The sequence below is a fragment of the Hevea brasiliensis genome, chromosome 17, assembly GCF_030052815.1.
Source record: "Hevea brasiliensis isolate MT/VB/25A 57/8 chromosome 17, ASM3005281v1, whole genome shotgun sequence".
In the NCBI taxonomy this organism is placed as follows: domain Eukaryota; kingdom Viridiplantae; phylum Streptophyta; class Magnoliopsida; order Malpighiales; family Euphorbiaceae; genus Hevea; species Hevea brasiliensis.
This window is the reverse complement of record NC_079509.1, coordinates 58,148,499-58,165,901: the sequence shown is the minus strand read 5'-3', so window position 1 is coordinate 58,165,901 and position 17,403 is coordinate 58,148,499. Positions and strand designations below refer to the sequence as shown.

The following is a 17,403-nucleotide window of genomic DNA, read 5'->3' as shown; positions in this document are numbered from 1 at the left end:
TCTCTGTTGAGAGTATTTGATAGAAAAAGGAGGTGACAAAGAGGTTTTAAGAGTAAAGTTTAGTAGAAGAGATGATTAGGGTATATATATATATATATTTCAAGAGTCCTATTAGGTGTAGAATGGGATAAGAGTTATTATTGAACTGGGTTGTTCAGATTGCAGATATATATTAAATTTCAAAAATAATATATATATCTAAAAATAAATAAGCAGACCATCTAATAAAATATATATATTTTTTTATAAATATATTAAATTATTGTTAGCTAATTAAAATAAAATAAAAATAAATAATAAATGTATATGGGTTTTCACAATAAGTTGGACATATTTGATTTTGTTTCTCAAAGTCTCATGTGAATTAGTTTGCTGACAATGCGGAGTGATGTTTGCATTTTACAGATATGTTGGATATGGCAGAAAGTACGTTCACAAGATGATAAGGGGTTCCAGCAATTCTTGGATAATGTTCAATATGAATCTAATGGCATCCTACTCTACGAGCGTGTCTTTGGACAAGGTTATGTGAGCACAGGAGGAATTGGTATGCTGCAGTTTCCTTTTCTAATTCTCTTCTGTCGGGGGAAAAATCAGTTGCCTTTTTTACACTATTGCTTAATGTCCTTACCACAAGAATGAAAATAGTTTTGAATTTTGCAAGCTAAAGGGTAAGCACAAAAAACATTAATGCTTGAAAGGAAAAAAGAAATATGATTGTATGAGTGCAACTTCTTATGGATTTGCATTTCCATCACCATTTTTTAGATCTTTGCACAAAAAAACACACAATGATACACATCAGCACTCAAGGATGATTGGTATCTATTTTATGTGATACATGTCTTGCAGTACATTTAAGTGATTATAGATCTTAATATACAAAAATATATACTTTGTGATGTATATTATGACAACTATACTTAAATGCTTATTGTTTTAAATATGCCTATTTTTAATAGGGTTTCTTGGAAAAAAGTTCTTAGAATATAAACTACCAATTTGAAATTTTGTTTTTGAAGATTAGGGTAGTCATCTCTTATTTCTGTTTGCTTGCATTGTTTTCAAATATACCTTAGCATTTGTGCAGAAACAACTAAAGAATTTGTGGCAAAGCTGGATCTTAAGCCTGGTCAGAAAGTTCTAGATGTTGGATGTGGTATTGGAGGAGGTGACTTTTACATGGCTGAGAACTTTGGTGTGGAAGTTGTTGGCATTGATCTCTCCATCAATATGATTTTATTTGCCCTCGAATGTGCCACTGGACTCAAATGCACTGTTAAGTTTGAAGTTGCTGACTGCACAAAGAAGACATATCCTGACAACACATTTGATGTTATCTACAGCCGTGACACTATTCTGTACATTCAAGTGAGACTCTTCTTATGTTTTTATGTATTTTTCTTTCTCCCTTTCTAAATTTCTTAAATCTGGTTCGGGACTTTACCTTTCCTAACAATGTTGCTAAGATAGTTACCAGTCAATATGCCAGGCTTCTTTGTACCCCCTCCTGGATAGAATTAAGCCCTGGTAGCCTCTTCACATTCAAAATTGTAAACGCACCCGACGAACATAAACAAGCATAGACTTGCGGAGAATCTTTTCATTTTAGCACTGATGGAAGAGATTTGTTACAATTATTTATTTGTTCATTGACTGGATGCTGTATTAGGCAGCTGTCAAATTGACTTAGTCTGATATTTGAGTTGATTAATTTTACATCTTAACATGTGTATACATTTGCTTCCATAATACTTCAGGACAAACCTGCATTGTTTAGATCATTCTTCAAATGGTTGAAGCCTGGGGGTAAAGTTCTTATTAGTTATTATTGCAAGAGTGCTGGTAGTCCATCACCGGAATTTGCGGAGTATATTAAGCAGAGAGGATATGATCTTCATGATGTAGAAGCATATGGGCAGGTATACTTTCACAAGGAATAACATGGTTTTTTCTTTTTGTGGTTGTTTGGTTACAGTTCCTGAAATGCTAACCTTTTTATTCTATTCTGAACAATACATAGATGCTTAGGGATGCTGGTTTTGATGATGTCATTGCAGAGGACAGAACTGATCAGGTTTTGCTCGAACCTTTATTTCCTGTGAAGCTTGTATAAATATAAATTGTGTTGGCTTTGCAGTCTAAAACTTGTTTCTTGTGCTGCAGTTCAATCAAGTGCTGCAACGGGAATTAAATGCTGTTGAGAAGGGGAGGGATGAATTCATCCAAGACTTTTCTGAATTGCGTTTAAGCCTTATTTGTTTTGATCTTATTTATCTAATTTATTCTAAACTTGAACTCATTATTTGTACACTTTTCTTGTTTATTGTCTATAACCAGGAAGACTATAACGACATAGTTGGTGGATGGAAGGCAAAGTTGATCAGGAGTTCATCCGGTGAGCAGCGTTGGGGCCTGTTTATTGCAAAGAAAAATTGACTCATCACATGCTCTACTTCTTAAATAAATGTTCTGAGCGATGAAACGTATCTTTGATCATTGTATGACTCAAGTCCATGGCTGAAGTCTGAACTTAAAACTATTCTAGCATTTTCATGTCTTAATAAAACTATCCATTCATTGAGACATAAGTATAATCCAATTGAGAATGCACCAGTATAAAGAGCAGGTATCCATGGAAATGCAACAATCCAATCCCACATCACTGTCCATGTCCCTGGTGCTCTTGGACGCCATCAAACCATCCCCCAACTATAGCCCAAATTTCAATTGTAGAAAACAGATTAACAGCACACATCATGCTCTTGGCATCCCACATTTTTGCAGAATACTCCTGCGATCCTTGAGAGGTCAAGAGTGCAAATCCTACCATAAAGAAGAGAAGTATTGGGAATGTTATTAAGCTCACAGCTGAGTTTAGCTGACCCGAAAGTCGCAAATAGTCAGTTACTCTACTCATTAGGACTGAAATTTGTAGAGAAAATAGATCAGCTTAACTCTATTCCAAAAGTTAGCTAAAAGTTAGCTAAACGAGAGAAAGTTTGTCCAAATCTTATATATAATACAAACATCTTATTCTAAACTACTGTGGGACAATAAAATCACATGATCCTGACAAAAGAAAAATCTCCAACTGAGAAGCAAAAGAGGACAGAAAAAAAAATAAAATAGAGAGGACTGACTCAATAAGCTCAGCAGTCAGCGCCTTCAGTATAACGGCCCTTGGCCCAATTATTTGTAGCCCTACATTATCCAAAAACAAAGTTACCGTGCCAAAAAATTTGCCTATACGGCCTGGTCCTGATGCTGTCCTCGGTACCAATCTCAAGATCCATTAAATCGGCTTAGGGGTGATAATGGAAAAATTACTTGCGAAAATTATCCCATTTAAATTTAAATTTAATTATTATTTTTATTATTTAAATTTAATTAAAGATTATCTTAAATCATTGGAAATCATCCCAAATCTGGTTGTTAATATTTGAACTTGTTTAACTTCATATACTTTAATTTATAATTTATGTAAAATATATACTTTATTAATAATTTATTATATTTAAAAATTTAATAATAGTATAAAATATTTGATTCACTTTATTTAAATATAATATATAAAATATTTATAAATATTATTATAAAAATATATATTATATTAAATTAATTATTTATATAAATGACTTCAAATAAACGATACTTAATATATAAAATTCAAATTCAATATTGATATTATTTCTTAAATATGAACGCATTTCAAATAAATCTGAATTTTAGTATACCGACCAATTTTTTTTTTAACTGAATCTGATTAAGATTTAAATTTGAAATCTCATAACCCTAAAAATGACTCTAATACTTCTAAATTAAACCTATTAGAGTTAACTTAACGAAATAAAAATAAGTTCATGATTCTATAGAATATTGAATATCCAAAGCCATGTAGTAATTCAATTTAAAAAAAAAAAAACCCATTCATATTAATTTTTTATTTTAATGGTTTAGTTTAGTTTTGAATAATTCTAAAAAATTTACTTTTAAAAACTATTAAAAATATTTATTTATATGTAAAAGTAATTATTAATACAATCATATTATATAAACCATCATATGGTTTCACAACTTTAATATTTTAAATTATATGACTTTTGTTACACTATAATATACAGTTGTTCATGCTTATATTTATTCAATTAATAATTGATATATTAATTAAACTTTTGTTAAATTTAATTAAAAATATAATATAATTTACTTTATTTTCAATTTAATATATAAATTAAATTACATACCCAAATGTAAATAAAACTTTTATTAGGTCATGCAATTCTTCGCTCCATTTATTTTATCTAAAAAATATTTTTTATATACTCTAACGTTTATGGCACTTAGGAAAATAAATTAATGGAAAATATATCATTTTAAAAGAAAATGACCTTCTCTTTTTAAAAAAAAATTATTTTTTATTTTTTAGACTTTAATAATTTTATTAGAATAAAAATATTTATATATACATGAAATAAATATATAATATTAATTTAATATTATAATTAAATAATAAAAATATTTTCATAAAAAATTAAAAAAAATATTTTATATATAAATTATTTTTCACGAAACAAATGGAACCTAAGATAGCATTATCATTTCTTTAATCAAGCGGTGCATAATTAACCTGAAGTATAACTAGAAAATAAAACACTGCTTTTTTATTATTATTTTTTTTTATTCATTAATTTAGATTTTTTCAAAATTAAAAGATTCCAAATAAGTGAAGTTACAAACAAATAACCTAAACCTGCTTTAGAGTTGCCTTTTTACACTGAAACTTTTGACTACTTGCTTTGAAAAAAATGGAGCATAAAAGCATTTTGCTTTTGCATGCTTTATACTTTCTGTTTTATTGATTTTGGGGTGAAGGTTTGTCTAGCTAATTTTTAAATTAGGTAAATTAGTCATAAATAAATAAATTAATGCAGTCTAATATATATACTTTCAACCCACTAATTTAAAATTAGTTACTTTATTTATTATTAACAGAAGTTATATTAATATTTAAATTTCATTTATTTTATAAAAAATATTTTTTAGCATGTCATTTTTCAGACTTTCACAATTTTATTAAAATTTGAAAATACTTATACATACATAATATAAATACATATTGTTAGTTTAATATCAACCAAATAATGAAAAATATTTTTATGAAAAATAATTTTCATGAAAAATATTTTTCATATATAAGTTATTTTTCGTAAAATAAATAAAGTATTGGTTTTTATTAAGGCCTAATGTCCAAAAAGAATTCATTTTTTTTATATTTTTAATAATTTCAGTCATTTTTATAATTTATTTAATAAGGATTTTTTTTTTTTTTTGGTTGCAATATGGCCTCAGTTACTAAGGAGCAATGCTACATGTAAATGCCAATATTTTTATTGTACATATAGAAAAATGACATATCTATTATTACCAAATATATGCTCCATGATTAGGTTACGGAAGTCATGAATAAGGTTTTGTTTTGGTCCAAAATTGAATTAGCCTAATTTAAAATTAAAATTAATTTGAATCAATTGAATAGAATTTAATCTTTAATTGACTTCTTTAAAGAAAAAAAAATAAAAATTAACTATTAAATTTAATCAACCTGAAATTAAAGTAGAATTAAATTTAAATGAAAATGAGAGGATCTTGTGGTGTGATTTCAATTTCTTTATATCATTAAGTTAAAATCATTCATCGGCTAAAAATATATAACTTAATCAGTAGATTCAAAATCGAGTTTCTACTTCTTTAATTTCCTATTAATAAAAAACTATCGATTCTGACTAGAATCATACCAGCAATTATGATTAGTTTATGATGATAACTTTGTAATATATTAGGCCCACCATGGTATACAAAAATTGGATTGATTTCCATGGTACACAAAAATTGGATTGATTTCTCACTCATATATCACAAGGAAACAAAATTGCAGGACACAATAATTCAGCAATAATTATAGAGAAATAGATCCAAAGAGGCACCACGAAATTGGAATGAAATGATTCCATCGTAATGAGCAAGGGATTTCTGAATTATATCTTTGAAGGCATAGCTAGTAATTATTAGTACAATGATAGAGGGGGAGCTATCATAAAAAATTTATAAATGTTTCGAGTAATAAATTCAAACCCGAAAGAATATTATTCACTAAATTTAAATACATTTTAAATTTAATTATATATTACTTAAATTTATTTTATTAAATTTATTTATTACCATCTCTAAAAGTAGATAAGACAAAGAAAGGAAGGGAAAATTCCAAAATGAGACACAGTAATTTTGATAGCACGTAAAAGTGTAACATCACTCTAGCCTGGCACCAACCACACACATGTTTACATAAAAAAATACAATATAATTTTCTTCCTCTTCTGTATATAAGAAACTTACATGGGCACAGCCAAAAAGCAAGCACAGCAAGAAACATGCATGTAATAAAGAGCAGGAGAGGGGTGGATAAAGATTTTGAAGAGGGTAGAAAAGAGAATGTCAAGGGAGTAGAGAGACAAAGAGATGTCAGAGAGAGAGAGAAGGGTAAGAGAGCAAAGGGAGGAGAGGGGCAGTTCGGATTGAGAATAAGTGTGAAAAGCACGAGACATGAGGAGAACAATAAATGAAAGGGTGATGAGGCTTATGATAACCCTCATGATCGTCACGTCGTTTTTCATTTGCTACTCCCAATATCTCCTCCCAGAATTCCACGCTTCTCTTCTCTACTTTTTTTTTCCTTTTGTCCTCTACTCTTCTTATTTCTTTCTTCCTTTTGTCTCTCTTCATTCACATTTGCAAGAAAAAATAAATATCTATACTTATAAATTTCAACCTAATGTGTACCACTCTCATTCTTTTTCTTTTTTCTTTTTTATATGTAAGTATGAGATTCATCTTATGGAATGACATTCATAATCCTTCAACATTGCTAGTTTGGTCCATACATGAAGCTATAGACATTTGCATTTTCATTCAAAATATTATAAAATTTTATTTTATGACCAGTTGAATAGGGATATCACTTGATATAGTAAAAATTATTTTTTTTCAGAAAATTTTACTGTGCATCAGGAGCATGTAAATTTAGTGATGTCTTTCTCATATAAAATTGAGTTTTCATTAAATAAGGAGGGTGGACCTCACTTCTATGTAAGTAAGGAAGCATGTGCATGCATGGAATAAATATTTCTCTTTTTTCTCTAAATTTTTTCTTCTCTTAGATAGTTTAGTCAACTTTTTTGTCTTTTTTTATTTTGTTCATTTAAATTTGATTGTGATTTAAATTCGAGATACAGTCTTAAAAGTGAATTTAATATTACCAAATTAAAATTCATTAGTTATATTTTTTGTTTTATTAAAGATAAAAATGTGAGATATTCCATCTGTTTATTTTTATCCATCCATCGCATTTGAATTTTGCACAATAATTAAGAAAATATTTAGGTAGTCATACTTTATTAAAAACATATAAATAATTGAGTAAATTACTTTTTATCTTATCTAATTACTTTTTGTATAAATATTTATTATATTTAGAAAAGATAAGGGGTAAAATTTTAAAAAAATAATACTCTTTATTTTTTTTAAATATAATAGATAATTTCAAAAAAAAAATAAAAATACATACAGATAAAAATGGATGAAAGAGAACTTACCAAAGTAAACTACATTTATGAATGTAAAATAAATAATGAAACGCATATAACTATTTAAATTAATAATGGTGGGACTCCAACTTAAAACCTCTTGGTGGTGAGTTCTCAACCTTATTGATTTTATCACTAGATAAAAAAAAAACCCATTGACGTCAACCTCCATGTCATGCTCTCACTTTTTGATGTTCTATAATAAACTAATACATATGCAACATTTTCCTTCTCTATCTATCTCGTTGGAGACGTGGATGTAGATATAGAGAGTAGTGATCGATCAATCCCCATCTCTTTTAAAACTCCTCAAGACTCGAATACTACACCATATTTCAGCTCAGCTAACCTATACCAGAACTAGAACCCTATTTATTAGCATCAATATGTTAACATCATCTACTACCTTTCTCATAAAGGTAGGCTCTTGCATTTTTTTTAATCACCTTCTTGCTTGCTTGCATGTTATTCCTCTTCTTGCTAAGCCACCACCACTTTTGCAGCCACATCATATCAGCACACAAATTCCCTCCTGAGGAAATAAGAGAGAACCTATTTATTACTCTTCTTCTTCTTCTTCTTCACCATACCCATTTTCATTGAGAGAGAAACAAAAGAAATTAACCCTCTTTCTTGCTTAAGTATTTGCCGTGTCAAAATGTGGATGATGGGTTGTAGCGATGGTGGTGAGTTCAACATGCCTGATTCCTTCAATGGCAGAAAGCTTAGGCCAGTCGTTCCAAGGACTCCACCACTGCCTTCGCCAAACAATACCTCAAACTCTAGCCCTCCTAGACTTAGCCTTCTCCATGGCAACGAATTCTTTTCATTAAATCACCATCTGGGTATGCATTTTTTTTCCTTTCATCTAGCTCTTTCTTGGGCGCCAATTAGTTTCTTTGAATCTGTCATATATATTATTTTGTTTTTTGCAGCAACTATGGCTGATCAAAGCAAAAGAGATTTCCATACACAACCAGTTGTAGTGAGCTCGAGATGGAATCCAACGCCAGAACAGTTAAGGACCCTTGAAGAACTATATAGAAGGGGAACAAGAACTCCATCAGCAGAGCAAATTCAACACATCACAGCACAGCTTCGAAGATATGGAAAGATTGAAGGGAAGAATGTGTTCTACTGGTTTCAAAATCACAAAGCAAGAGAACGGCAAAAAAGACGTCGTCAAATGGAATCTGCAGCTTCTGATCATCATCACGAGCAACAGCAGAACCGTGACATAGAAATCCTTGGAAGGAAAGAATCAGGTGAATATGTCTAAGAAACCCTTTACACAGTCATCTCCAAAATCTTTGCTCGAAAAAAGATAGAAATGTTTGATATGTATGGCCTTTTCCAATTCCATTTAGTTGTTAGTTAGAGATGTTTGATGGGTAACTTTCTAGCATTCCAATTGTTGGGTTTTGGAGAGAGAAAGAGAAAGAAAGAAAGAAAGAGAGAGATGTAAAGTTGTACTCTTTTTGTTTTTCTTTTTGTCTACAGAAGCTAACAGGACAGGTTATGAAGGTGAACAGACCAAGAACTGGGCTCCCACTACCAACTGCAGTACACTACCAGAGGTCTATTCTTTTATCTTCCTTTGTCTTTCTCTCCATGGGACTAAATTACCTTTAATCCCCAAAAAGGGTACATAATTACTAGCAATTGAGCTTTGATAATGAGCTTATCATTACAATATATTCCTTTCTTTTCTTTTATAAATAGAATTGAAAGTTAATTTAACTAGGAATGAAGATAGATATAAGAAGCAACAAAGAATTCTTTTGTATGTTGGGAAATGAAAAGGGTTTAAAAGCTGCGTTCCTTCCTTTCTGTCGGGGCTGCTTCAGCTGTTATGAAACTAGCTGGGTTTCTTGCTTTTTGGGTATTGTGCTTATTATGGGTCTCATGGCATTTAGGCCACACTCATGATTTAGGCACCCTTCTATATTCTTTGAATTATGGGGCACCCATCTTGTTGGAAAAAAGACACTCCTATCCCTAATCACTTATATATATATATTGATAAATTTTATGCATTAATTAAATTACTTTTTACAACAGTATGTAAAAAGGGTATTTTGTGAAAATTCAAATTTTAAACCTAAAAGAGTATTAAATTTTCAGGAAGCAGTGTCAATGCAAAGGGCAGCAAAAGGAGCAGTGGCAGAATGTAGAGGAGATGGATGGATCCAATTTGATGAAGTAGAATTACAGCAAAGAAGGAGCTTTATGGAAAGGAATGCCACGTGGCAGATAAAGCAGATGTCTTGTCCATCTCCCACCCACCTCATAAACACCAGTAGCTCTAGCACTAATACTACTACTACAACTAGTAGAATCCTAGCAGAAGCAACAGCAATAACACCTACAGTACTAGCAAGAGGAACAATAAGAACAATGGACCCAAATAAGCAGATAATTAAGACCCATAATGATCTTAATATCTTCATAGCCCCTCGCAGAGAAAAGAACATTGGGCATGGCCTCATTAACCACTTCATCAGCAATGACGAAGATCATAATGGGTGTGGGGATTCTCATCAAACACTTCAACTCTTTCCTCTTCGTAGTAGTGGTGATGGTGAAAGAATTAATGACAAAGAGACTGAAACTTCATCAGCTTCAGTTGCTGCAGCTATGAACAACTTCACTACTCCTTACCAGTTTTTTGAGTTCCTTCCATTGAAGAACTAATTACTTGCTTACCCACCAAAGCTTTTGGCTTTTTTTTTTTTCTCCATCTTTATTAGAATTTTACTATGTATGTAAAATAGTGGTTTGGGTTAGGTTGGGTAATGGATTTTTGTATTTTTGTTGGAAATTGGGAACTGCTTTTTCTTGAAGATGATGTTTACATTTCATGGAATTGTTGGAATGGTCTGTGTGGGGATATGAAAGAAGGGATTGCCCTAAAATGCATTTGGACCATGTTGGTTGAATCAATGAAGAAACTACATTTAAGAGGGGATTTCATAGAGATTAATGTTGACAGGATAGGCCTTGTTTGGGTAACTGAAATGTGCATATGTCTACTAAGAGAGAGAGAGATAAAGAATTGGGTTTTCCAATGAAGAGATTCAAAATAGAAGTAGATGTGTGAAAGTTTGATATTGAAACTACTAAGAATTTGGGTTAGAGAGGTTGTTATGTTTCTTTCATTCTTTGTTACATATTTGGGATATAACATGTAAGTTATATATATTATAACAAGGGAATGCAACCATATTTAATTTGTTATACTATTTTTGGAAATTAAAGGGTAGTTTTTTTCTACATTTTCTTATCTATTCCCTAATTAAGGGTCTAAAATCTTGGCCTTTCACCATCATAATATTAGTTGCCATCAAAGTTAATTATATGAATTTAAATGCATGTCCATAACATGCATGTAAAATTTCAATTACAAATAAAACAAGGAGATCAAATAATAAAGGTTTAAGGTTTTTTCCTTTTTGAGTTAATGGGAGATAAATTTTCCTTATATAAGGAGGCCAAATGAACATTTTACATACTGGAAAAATATGGATAATCCTTCCTCTTTCACTAACTCTCATTATATTATTTTGGTGGCTGGATATGATTGATAATTTTATGATCAAACTCTACCATCCATTTTTTTAATGATCTTATTATTTTTATTAAAAAAACATGTTTTGGGATAGAAGGGGTATCTCTATCCTAGGGCTAAGGATAATTTATAAATTATTGGAGATTTACAATAAAATTTATATGTCGCCCACTCACACATGAAAAACTCCAAGAGTTAATAGAATTTAAACTCTAGATGGAGTGCATCAGAACTAGATCATTAACTGTTGAGCTTATCCTTCACGAGGATCTCATCTTGTTCTTTAAATCAAAGCACTTGCTAAATGGATTAATTTACAAATTAAATAATGATTAAATTTTGGTAGAATATTGTGTAGTGATCGATGTAAATTAATTGCTCTTGTCCTGTTTAAAATCCATAAAATTATAATAAATCTATACCAAAATTGAATTTTTGTATTTATCAAAACTTTCAAATATCCTTCTCACTTTCCTTTAATTTTTTAACTCCATATTAAATTGGGATTTTCATATTATTCTAATCGAGATATGAAAAATTCTTGTACACACCTGAGTGATGTACACCCAACTAATGGAAACTTAATCAACTATATTTTTAAATAGGCCCTACCATAATTTTATATAACGTGACATGTATAAATTGATTGGGTGTATACACTAGGATGTAGGTAAGATTTATTCTCGATACATATTTTAAGTTAAATTAATATTTTAACCTAGATGCTAACATTTAAAAACATTAAAACTTATTTACGAACTCTTAACTTTTTCTTGTAAGCATTATGAACTCTTACAAATTTTGAGTTTCTTTTTTTCTCATTTTGAACTTCTTTAAACTAACTCCGTCTATGTCAACTTAGTAAAACATAGCCGTCTTAAATTCAGATAAAAGAGGACGTTGTTATAAGTTAACGATCAGTATAAAATTTAGTCATCTCTCATTAAATAGATCCTTATGATATGAATATTAGGACTTGCTCACCTGGGAACTCACTACATCAGCACAAAGGTGCAGTGTTAAGTGAATCTAACAAAACTAGATGGTGAAAAATCATCCATATGCATATATAGCGAATACTAACTAGTTTGGATTAGAACTTAATTGTTATTATAAATTTTCTTATAAGCAAAATTTTTATTAATAATTATTAAAAAAAACTTAGCATGAGCATGTCCTCTCTAAACCCGTTCAATTGTTGTTGTTGTGGAAATTTTTTAGGATGATATTTCCTATTGTAAATTTGAAATTCTTAAAAGGAAGAGATCATCAAATTTTGAATATTTGATCTTTTTCTTTAAGTTAAAACCACTTTCAATAAGAAGAAACCTGAAAAATAAAATTTTAACATCATATACTGTTAGATATGTACTCGATGATTATATTATTAGTCAAATTTCAAGCTAGGGCCTACAAATATATTATATGTGGAATTTACATGAATAAAGACACACAAGACGTGAAAATATATATCTTTTTCTTGTGCAAGTCAAGGAAAGAAAAAGCAAAAATGGGTCTTAAAATTCAGAGGTACACTTATGTTGCCTTACAAGGACAGAAGTAATGAATGCTTTTAACCCCAGAGAGGAATGAGAAATGATCAGAGAAGAGAGAAGAGGCTAACACACATAGCCATATCTTTTCAAAAGATCACGGTCGGTTCCTCGGCAGTCGGCAATGAGCATTGTCACACAGCTTTCTCTCTTTTCTCTCTATATATATACATGTATACTCTCTTTCTTTCATTCTGGCTGCAGCCAGCAGAAGCAGCAACAGCAGCAGATGCAGAAGGCAGCAGTAGAGTGAGCAGCAGCCACTGCCCTAACCCTATCTTTTTCTTTGAATTAAACTAGAGAGAGAGAGAGAGGACTTCTTTTCTTTCTCTCTTTCATGCATGCTAGCTTTTTCACTCTCACCTTGAAATTAGGGATGATGATTCCTCTCTTTTATAATAACAAAACCAAAAGTGAAGTCAAATGCAAACGTAACAGATTCTACCTGAGAGTCAAAAAGTGTGTGTATATATATATATAGGCCAAAAAGTATATGTTACCATTGGCAAAAGGGTTTTGTTTTGTGGGAAGGTGGAATTACTTACAATCTCTCAATCAATTACATGTTAATCAAGTAATAAAAAATTTGACTACTCTCAAAAGTTGAGAATTCAGATTAGCAGCACATCCTATGACTTCATCTCAGGCCTTGTTTGGTCCAGTAAGTGAGCCAAGGAATTTTAAGTTATTAAAAAATATAAAAAATTAACTTATTTAGTTAAAAGTAAATGTATATTTTTAAAATTTTTCTCTACTTTTCAAAAAATAAGTTATTTATTCTAAATTAGATAATTTACTTCATGAAATAGTTCATTTGAATCAAATAAAGTCTAAAATTCAAAGATAATTTAAATCTTATGAGTGTGATGGATGTAGTATAAATATAAAGTAGTTTAGTTCAGTGCTTAAAAGTATATCACTCACCTATCAGAATTATGTTTGACTCCTTACTACCCAATCCTCTATTTAAATAAATAAATAAATAAATATATATATATATATATATATATATAGAAAGTTCAAATCTTTCACTAAATTGAAATTTGATTTAATTGTTTTAATTTTGACAATTTAAGTTAGATTAAATTATTTTATTGCAATTTTATTTAGCTAATAAAAATTTAAAATCAAAACGAAAAAATTTATGTTTTATTTTATTTTATTTTATTTCATTTATAAATAAAAAAATATTTTTATATTTCTTTTCCTCTTTCTTTCAACTACCTTCTTGTTTTCTCTGTTCTCCATTTCTATCTCACGTTGTCTCTCCCACTCTCTATTATTTTGCCCTTCCATTCCCTCTTGAATGATCAACCATCATCAGCAATATGAATATCTTATAATTATTGGTAAGATACATATTTAATAATCACTAAAAAGGAATATATTAAAAAATATTTTTTAATTAATAAAATTTTTTTAAAATTTAATTCAATAATCAAATTTAACTAACTAAATAAAATTGAAATATCTAAATTAAATTATAATTTGACAAAATGGTTTGAATTTTTTTTTAATTAGCCCAAAAATTACTATGCTTTTCTTAATAAATTAGACCAAGTGGTCAAATGCTCAAAATCAACTTTGTCCTTACTCCCTTTTCTTTGCAAGGAATAACCTTTACCTAAAATATCAAACCCAACTAATTAAATGAGGTTTCACAGTCTTGTTAGGTATATTTTGCCAACACTTGCACTAATTTTTTTTTTTTTTTTATGAATTTACGGATTATGGTTAACTAACACTACAACAAATATTATAATTAACAATAAAAATTTTATAACAATATTAATTTTACTATCTATAAAGCTAATATACAGTAACAACATGAACAATTGTTGCTAATGACATATAAAAAAAAATATGGCAGTAATTATTATTATTATTGAAAATTTTTTATAATAATAATTATTGTTATTAATAACAATTTTTTTCAAAAGCCACAATTTTATTGTAAAATATCTATGATCACAATTTTATAACAACACGCAATAACTCATATATTACAGCCATAAATTTATGATAATAAATTTTATACTTTTAATAGTGAAAATTTATGTTGCTAAATCTAACGTGATTAAAATATTATCAATCTTCATTAGACAATGTTTAATACCCACATTTGGGTAGGTTTTTTTTTTCTCTATATAATTCAATTGAATCATTAGGTTTTGTGCATTAAATTTATGTCTTCTATGAAAGACAAACACATTTACTCTGCTACTTGGGTTAGTTTCAACTTCAAGTGGTCCCTTTGCATACATAGTTGAATTATGACCATTAACATCTGGCATCTTATTGTTCCTCTCATAATAAATCCAATTCATGGCTAATTTATGACCACATACAATACCAAGTTAAATTGGAAATATTAATTGTTACTGTCGGGGTGGCCACATCAGAAGTATCAGAATTAGTCTACAGAGTCTTTTTAATTTCAATCAAATTCAATGATTAAAAGTTTTGTAAAATTGTTTATTTTTCTAAAAGAAAAGAATTTGGCATAAAACTGAATTGAATGAAACTAATAGATTTTGATTTGATTGGAAACTAAATTTCTAATTAAACCAAATTGTGACTAAGTCTATGTTACACTACATAAAACTCTGAGCACTACAATAATAATCGAACAACTAAATACCAATTTCATAGCATAAAATATTCATAATTTAAGACTTCATTTGTTTCAAAAAAAATAACTTGTAAATAGAAAATATTTTTTATGAAAACTGTTTTTTAGAAAAGTGTTTTATTTTCTATAAAAAAAATTTCTTGTTTGATTGTAATGTTAAACCAATGATATAATTATTTTCATATTTTAATAAAATTATCAAAATCTTAAAAATGATTGAAGTGATTTTTCTTTAAAATAGTTTAATTTTCCTTTCAAAAGAAAAAGTTATTTTCCTTAAAAATAACTTAATTTTTTCTTTGATCAGGAAAATATTTTTAATTGACATATTTTCTTAAGTATCCAAATACTAAAAAAATACAAAAAAATATTTTAAAAAAAATGTTTTCTTTAAAACAAATAAAGTTTAAATCTCTATTTTTTTTATAAAATGGGTAAATAAGGGAAATTATGAGAGGTAAGTAAAAGAATTGAATTTTATGGTAACTTTTTTTTTTTTTTGGGGTTTGTGTTTGGGGGGGGGAGGAGGGAGTGTTTGAATCCGAAGGATGAGTCCTTATCAATGGAGAAAATTTGTTAGAAAATGCATGCCAAAAGAGAAGAACAGTAATGAAATGGGAATATCAATGCATGAAAATTGAAGGCAAATAAGAAGCATCAAAATTGAACAGAGAAATGTTAAGAAATTGTTCTTTATTTCTTTCTATTAGGCACAAATTAGATGTGACAGGTGATTGGGTTTATTATGCATGGAAACAATGGAATGAGGAATGTGGAAATGGCAGAGAGAGAGAGAGAGAGAGAGAGAGAGAGAGAATTGACTGAGCTAATAAGGAGAGAGAGGACTTATAAAGAGTACAGTCTGCAATAGAAATTGACAACACCTAAGACTGGTAGACATATGTAGACAAGCAGGTGGACCAAAAAGTTTCACTCTCCCAGTTAAAGAGCTTACAGGGCATCATGTGATTTCCCCTTTCCCCTTATATTTTGTGCTCTTCTTCTACTCCCATCATGTGATCTCTCTCTCTTTCTCTCTCTCTCTTCATTATCATGAGCTCATCATGTCATCTCTTATTCCCTTTCCCTACTGATGTGTCCATTGCCTTACTTTAATATCTTTATTTGGTTAAACCCTGTCCTTTTCATTTCATTACTCTATGGAATTTTATCATAGTTACCTTATGGGAATATACCACAAAAAATTACTGTATGGGAATAGATGGGGAGACTCAAAGTCTAAATCTCTTAATTTTTTGGACATCAAAAATGAAAAAAAGACTAATCTTGATTAGCATATACGACCCTTTCACATGCATCTTATGTCATTTTTTTATACAATTAAAAGAGAATATTATTAAAATTAAAAATCATGAATATATATTTTGATTTTTTTTATTGTTAGTTGTGTATGGATTTAGGCTATCCATCACTTGCTATGCAAAAAAATTTAAATCAATTTAAAAGCTGTGAATCACTTTTAAGTTAAAAATGTTAAATTTTAATTAAATTTACCAGAACTCAATTATAAGCTTATGTTAAATTATAATAAATTCTTTTTTATATTTTTTAAACTTAATTATACAACAAAGAAATTTCTTTTAAATTTAATAAAGTTAAATTAAAAGTTTACATATGAGAACAAATTAATAATCTTAATATATTAATCATTCATTAGAAGAAAATTTATTACTATAACAATTAATAAAAGTTTTATTTTTTGATATTAGTAGATACTTCTATTAAATAAATTTTATTATGAAAATTTTGTTTTTCATGTTTGGAGAAGAATGTACTTATTACACAAATATAATTTGAAAGAAGGCAAAGCTAGCATTCTTGGCTAAACTAAAGTTGAAAATAATTAATTAGGGATTTAATTGAAATCTATTTACTTGTGAAAAATTAAAACAGTTTTTTTTTAAAGATTTTCTTAAAACAATCAAGAAATAGAATTTTCGTATTCAAATGTGCCAACTTTCTAAAATTTAACTAAGATTTGAAAAT

The 17,403-nt window shown here is 28.9% G+C and overlaps 2 protein-coding genes across 3 annotated transcripts; both read left to right on the top strand.

Moving 5' to 3' along the window:
- Positions 1–343: 343 nt before the first annotated feature.
- LOC131175562 (phosphomethylethanolamine N-methyltransferase-like) lies at positions 344–2,617 on the top strand. Its single transcript, XM_058140193.1, has 6 exons — positions 344–547; positions 1,091–1,371; positions 1,761–1,922; positions 2,024–2,077; positions 2,167–2,241; positions 2,341–2,617. The coding sequence occupies exons 1-6, from the start codon at positions 379–381 to the stop codon at positions 2,437–2,439; spliced, it is 840 nt and encodes a 279-aa protein (XP_057996176.1). The 5' UTR covers positions 344–378; the 3' UTR covers positions 2,440–2,617.
- A 5,257-nt stretch (positions 2,618–7,874) lies between these two features.
- LOC110647789 (WUSCHEL-related homeobox 1) lies at positions 7,875–10,620 on the top strand. 2 transcript variants are annotated; one of them, XM_058140138.1, is made up of 5 exons: positions 7,875–8,062; positions 8,147–8,488; positions 8,579–8,908; positions 9,144–9,220; positions 9,768–10,620. In XM_058140138.1, the coding sequence occupies exons 2-5, from the start codon at positions 8,302–8,304 to the stop codon at positions 10,335–10,337; spliced, it is 1,164 nt and encodes a 387-aa protein (XP_057996121.1). In that variant the 5' UTR covers positions 7,875–8,062; positions 8,147–8,301; the 3' UTR covers positions 10,338–10,620. The 2 variants fall into 2 exon arrangements, with proteins under 2 accessions (XP_057996121.1, XP_057996122.1); XM_058140139.1 differs by having other exon boundaries at positions 7,875–8,488; positions 9,168–9,220.
- Positions 10,621–17,403: the final 6,783 nt, after the last annotated feature.